This window comes from Atta cephalotes (assembly GCF_000143395.1).
Source record: "Atta cephalotes unplaced genomic scaffold scaffold00006, whole genome shotgun sequence".
Taxonomy (NCBI): domain Eukaryota; kingdom Metazoa; phylum Arthropoda; class Insecta; order Hymenoptera; family Formicidae; genus Atta; species Atta cephalotes.
Genome location: NW_012130070.1, coordinates 5017779 through 5024031, shown reverse-complemented (window position 1 = coordinate 5024031; position 6253 = coordinate 5017779). Strand labels below are relative to the sequence as shown.

At 37.7% G+C, this 6253-nt stretch overlaps 1 protein-coding gene across 1 annotated transcript; it reads right to left on the bottom strand.

Moving 5' to 3' along the window:
* Positions 1 to 2170: 2170 nt before the first annotated feature.
* LOC105626845 (facilitated trehalose transporter Tret1-like) lies at positions 2171 to 5722 on the bottom strand. Its single transcript, XM_012208138.1, has 6 exons — positions 5647 to 5722; positions 4821 to 5171; positions 3672 to 3928; positions 3088 to 3339; positions 2806 to 2977; positions 2171 to 2472 (listed from the first exon to the last, which is right to left on the bottom strand). Exons 1-6 carry the CDS (start codon positions 5720 to 5722, stop codon positions 2171 to 2173), a joined length of 1410 nt encoding a protein of 469 aa, XP_012063528.1.
* Between the last annotated feature and the right edge of the window lie 531 nt (positions 5723 to 6253).

Genomic DNA, 6253 nt, shown 5'->3' with positions numbered 1-6253 from the left:
AAGGTAAAGGTAAGGTAGAAAAGTTAAAACGTTTAACGTTTAACTACTTACCGTTAGTATTAATATATAGTATAGTATATATATATATATATATATATATATATATATATATAGATATATATATATATATATATAGATGTGGAACACACAAGAAGGAAGTATGTAGATTTGCAAGAAACATATAATAATACTTTTCGTGTGTTACATCTACACATTTCTTGCTCTCTCTTAAATTTACATACTTCCTTTTTGTGTTGCACATCTACATATCTACAGATGTATAAAGTGACTACAAACTACAGTAATACACACATAAAATGTGTTAAAATAACACTTTTTGCTTTTACATTCTTCCTTTTCTTTTTTGAGTCGCAGTTTTTCTACAGCTTAGTATAGGGAAAATTCGGTTTATATTGATATCGTGTGATATCGTGTGATAACAAATATACATCAAGATACACCAAACATCGATTGAACACAGTGTTGTTTTATCAAGACTGTCGTAGATACCTTGCCATTATTCATAATCACAGTAAAAGTTATTTTTATTCGTAAAGAGACAAATGCTTTATAAATCTTTGTAATCCCTCATTGGGATGCAAAAGACAGTGTCGACTAGTATTTGTTAATCTCGATTGGAGGGTTTGCGACCGAATTTTGTGCCAGAGGTAAAAACGCGAGAAAAACGCGCATCCGGTATCCGAGACTAGATAATACCGATCCGAGGGCGTATCATCAGTCTGTCGCCCACGAAAAATCCACGAAACGTGCAATCGCATAATACAGAAAATCTTGAGTAGGCGGCGACGACCTCCGATGTCTGTGTGCCAGCAAGAATGTAACGTGGAGTCGCTGCGTCCGACGCTCGAGAGGTTTATAGCGGCATTATTAGTACGACGACACTCAGCGTGCGACGCTCTGGCACGACGCTTCATAAATATAAATTCGAATGCATAATCGATGAAAGCGAGCGTCTTATACCGAACGATGGCAGCTGCATGACAAATGGACGCGTCGGAGTCATCATCATCATCATCATATCGTCGTTGACATCGATCGGGAGAGGAATACGTGATATTTTAAAGCAGAAAAATTCCATTACAACGAAAATCGTAGCTATTCAATTTATATGACATTTCGAATTATGAGTATAAGATCCGCGAGCATAATATTCGAATATTTTTACTTCTAACGCATCATGAAAAATTGATAGACTGTTTTGAATGGATTTTGTGCTTTTTAACAGAAAATGGGAATGGTTCTGTAAAATCGATAATAATTCCACTAAAATAATTGTTTTCTTCTGATTTGTCGGCAATATTCATTGTCACGTTCATTTTCCCCTCGATGGAAACATGATGTTCCGCGAACAATGAAATATAATGTTAAATTGGATTTTTCGTTTGAATTAAATAAATAGTATATAAAGTGACGGCAAAAGGTATTGTCATTAATTCAAAACGATTCGGCCAAGGCCATATTCGTGCAATGACTGCTCACAATGCGTATCACTGCACGTAGCACTGCATATAATATCGCGGTTCAAGTTTAGCTACCGCATCCTCCTCCACGCATACATTGACGATCTCGTTCAGCATTTATCGCGCGTCCCACTTCCCGTCAGGAATTCATTTATCTGCAAATTATTTTAGACGGCATTACGCCCACGTCCTCGGCAAAATTATTTAAATTATAAGTAGGGAATAGTCGAATTACCGTGCGATGAAAATATACAGTTTATCGAAAATATGTAATTATATTTAATTATTAAAAACTTAGGAGTTCTGCTATGTGTGTGTTGTGTTTCTTAAATAAATCTAAACGAAGAGCCTTTCAAATTGTTATAAAATTATTTACAAATAATTTTAAAGCATCAACATCATGCATACACTTTCATGTACAGTCTCGCAATCTGAATATGAAATTAGCGTGAAATGATAGTACCGTCATAAAGATAAAAGATCATTTTAATAGCTCTTTCATTTTTGTAATTTTTCATCTTTGTAATATTAAGAATAATATTATACTTCATCGACAAACGACAACTTCAAAATATGTCAATGTCGATGCATCAAACATGACAAATCCCACAAATCTTCTCTCTATTCGTCTTCCATGGAATTTTTCCTGTCTGTTTGATGGGTGATTGTTTCATGGGAAATTCTTTGCTTCACTGCATACTGTAAGGCTCTTCGTTTTGCGCAAGCATGTGAGTTCCATATGCCTGTTCAATTTCTGCAAATGTCTTGCCTTTAGTCTCCACCATGCAGAAGATTACAAATAATATGGCCAAGGCACACAATAGGGCAAAGAAAGCAAACACCACGAAATAATCTAGTACTTCAGCGACGCTTGGAAAGGCTATCGTAACCACAAACGCTAGTAGCCAATTGAAGAAAGCCGCGCTAGACGACGCTACGCCTTTCAAGCGCGTAGGAAAAATCTCGCCCATGTAAGCCCACGGAATTGGACCTGAGAAATTGAACGCTTGATGAGAATTTTTGCTAATAATTGCATTTACCGTATCTGTCATCAAAAATCACAAGAATATAATTTTGTAATACCTACATTAATCACAAACGAAGAAAGAAACTTAATATAGATTTGTTTAAAGGACTTTGATCACAGAATATTAATTGTGTAATGTATAAAAGAAAATTTAAAGCTCTAAAAGAGTTGTAAGAACAAATATGTGATGTGATAACTCTTAATTTTTTCTTCGTAAGAAGAATCTAAGAATGTATTTTCTAGCTCGATCAATAGAAGTGCATTATCGATTCAAGCGCACTCGTCGTTATTACTAACCAGTTCCAAAGCAGAAGGCGAGTATGTAGACGCACACCGATGTGAGTGGAAGCCAATGTATTTGATCTGCTATATGTGGCTGATAGTTTGTCAGGACGAAGAAACCCGCCAAGGCCGCCATACAGACACACATCGTCGCCAAGGAGATCACCATAAGTAGCTTGCGTCCCAGCTGCGAATGTTTCGAGCGCATCCGTAATGCCAGCCGACCGTTAGATAAATTATAGATCGCGAAATCTGTGGAACATGTTCGACATCACAATAAACCTATTAAAATATAACCTTGTCAACCAAGAGTGCCGCTGCCACGCAAGCTACCACCTGGACGCTGCCGAGAATGACCAGTTCCAACTGCGAATCCATGCCGACGCCTGTCGCTTCGAGAATCGAGTAACCGTAGAATATTATGGCGTTAATGCCGCTAAATTGCTGGAAAAACATTAGACCGTAGGCCACGCCTAGAGTCTTCAACAGGGGCAATTTCATGAAGGCCGTGAGGTTTGATTTTTGAAATTTGCTTCTCTCCACTTGTTCCTATTTTCTCCCATTTACAGACACATGCATTAATAAAATCCGCGCGAAAGTTATTATTATTAAGTATTTTTATCGATTTTATTATTAACAAAATTAGAAACATTTTATAAAAAAAAATTAAAAATTAAAAATTCTAATTTTTAGAATTTTAGAAAAAGATGAATAGGTAAGTTATATTTTAATAAGATTAAAATTAAATTATATTAGCAGAAATAAACATAAGTGAAATTAAGTCTAAATCACAAGTTTAATCAAATAATAGAAAATCAGGCCTTTAATAAATCTGTGAATTGATCAAATTCATAACAATGTAATCGCAATGTTTAACTAACCTTAAATGCATTTATCTCCAGCTCAATATCAAATTTAGATCCGCGAAAGAACTGCATAGACTTTCGCGCATCTTCTTCCCTATTTTTGATCAAATAGTACAACGGGCTCTCCGGCACGTAGGACATCGTCACGCCGAACACGATCGGTGCGATGCAACAGAGGCTGGATATCGCGATCACGTTTCGTGTGAAACCGGTGACGTACACATATAGTATACCGATCACGAGCAGCAACTGGAAGAAGACGCCAGTCGTCCCTGTTACGAGAAAGGAAGAACCGCATAATGAAGCTGCTACTCTTCTTCTTCTTTGCCTCTCGTCGCTCGGCTAAGCGACGGTAAATCGCACGCGCATTAGCAATGCAAGGAGAACGAGCTCGTGAGCTGAACGATGATAGGCACTAATAACATCGCTCCGCAAGCCGTCTTATTCTGTTATCCACATTATACCACGTGTCATTATTACGCATTGAATCATACGCATTTCAAATTGTTTTCATCTCACGACAATGGTATCCGGTTTCAGATTCTTCATATAATATCACATGTACTTCTATTGTATAATACCGCATAATGTACTTCTATTAAATACCATTTAAATAGCATTTTGAAGTAGATAATATGACAATGGCTGCATTTAACAATTATTGTAAAATTCTTTAATATAGGATTGTCTTGCCCTTAATTCTTCATTGAATCTAAATGTATAATCATATTAAATATTTAATTATAAATCATATTAAATATTTTACATCCGATACAAAGCTTTTTCTGCTGAACGTAGCCATATCACAAAATTATATGTTACACGAAAAAAAATATTCGGTTGAATTAACTGGAAAAGATTTCTGGTGAAAAATTAATAATTCAGAATTCTGGTTAAGTCTATTAGATTTCTGATTAAGTCTACTGAATGTTGATTATCTCGACTAGAATTTTAGTAGATTTAATCAGAAAGCTTGTAAATTTAACTTAATAGAATTTAATAGAATTCTGGATTGTTCATTTTCCACCAGGATTCTACGTAATTCAATCATTTTTTTCTGTGTAGCAATTTTTTTTCACATACACGAGCTGCAAATAAATGACTCAAGCCTATGACGTAAGTTATCTACAAGAATCAATGATTAATTGCAAAAAGACAATATACCTCTGATTTGTTTCTCGGAGATTTCTGCGGAGTACATAGGCGCAAGGACGCAGCACATGCCGCCACAAGCGCCAGTCAAGATTCTGCCGATCACGTAGAATGATACCAGCCTACCCGCGGAAATAAGTAAGATCCAGCCAACGATGATGATCGGCACCAGGCCCATCATTGTCCACTTCCGGCCGATCCTGTCGACTAGCAGAGGCACGGCGATAGTCCCTAACGCCGCGCCTGCCGGGAACACTGATGCGATCACATTTACCGCAAAGTCGTCTAACTTGCTCCTTAACATTTCGACGCACGGAGCGCTCCAACCGAGGCCGCATCCCAACGAGAATCCACCCATGCAGGCTACGCGAAAGAAGGAAAGGAGTTCGTTGACCGCAAACACGACCATCAGAATTTACGTTACACCTATGGCGATTTGTTCGCCCCGGCGCGTCCCGTAACGATGGCCGTTCTTTAAGCCGCGCTGTACTTCAATTCCCTTTACCCTGTCCCTTGTTCGAAGTTTTTTTTTCTCACCGGATGTTCATTATGGTGCTACGGCGGCATTTAATAATTCCGACATGTTCACCGATGTGCTCTCCGCGTTTTTCTCCCAGCCATCCGTCGTCGCCGTCATTGTCGTCGCGACGGTGCGATTGCTCATAGTCATTAACCCTTTGACTCTCTACATCATGCACATCGTTTGATGCACCGCAATTTAACACGCAAACACAAAAAAAATGCCACACGAATATCACAAAGTTTCGAGGTTTCAAAGGTTATCCCGAAAAATTTACCAGCTCCCCTAAAATCGACTATCTTACGCAAAAGAGGGAACCTGCAGCAGCGGCGGCATATTGGGGAATCCTCCTATGAAACAGTTCGATGAAAGTAGTCCTCTGTTGCTCTGACATTCTTATTTAGGGTCGTTTCAAAACGATTAAACGTTGATTTTCGGTAATAACATCGAGAAACGACTGTGCCCTTCTTCGTCTTATTTCGTTAGCGATATTCATTCTTTAATTCTTCTTTCAGCTATATTCGTTCATAATAAGAGAAATACATACAATGTATCATTATTACGATTTTTGTAGCGGCATGATTTTGAAACGATGACATAATAACGGATCAAATTATGTGTATAATGTGCAAATTTTGTATTGTATTACTATGAGAAAACAATATGGAACAATTTTCAAGCATACAATCCAGGAATTATCGCGCAGTGCAGCCTCGATCTCTCAATCCTCTATGTTCATTTTTAATAATCGAGTCATACATACAGTACTTCATTATCCCAACGTTGCAGTTACGCGCATTGCACAATGGAAAATCGGTTAATCGTAAAGCAGTCGTAAGGTGCTCGCGACCTGGTATACGACGGGAAGCCTTTTCCTCCATTCTCTTCATTTTTATCTTCATCACGTTCCGTGTAAATTCTATTC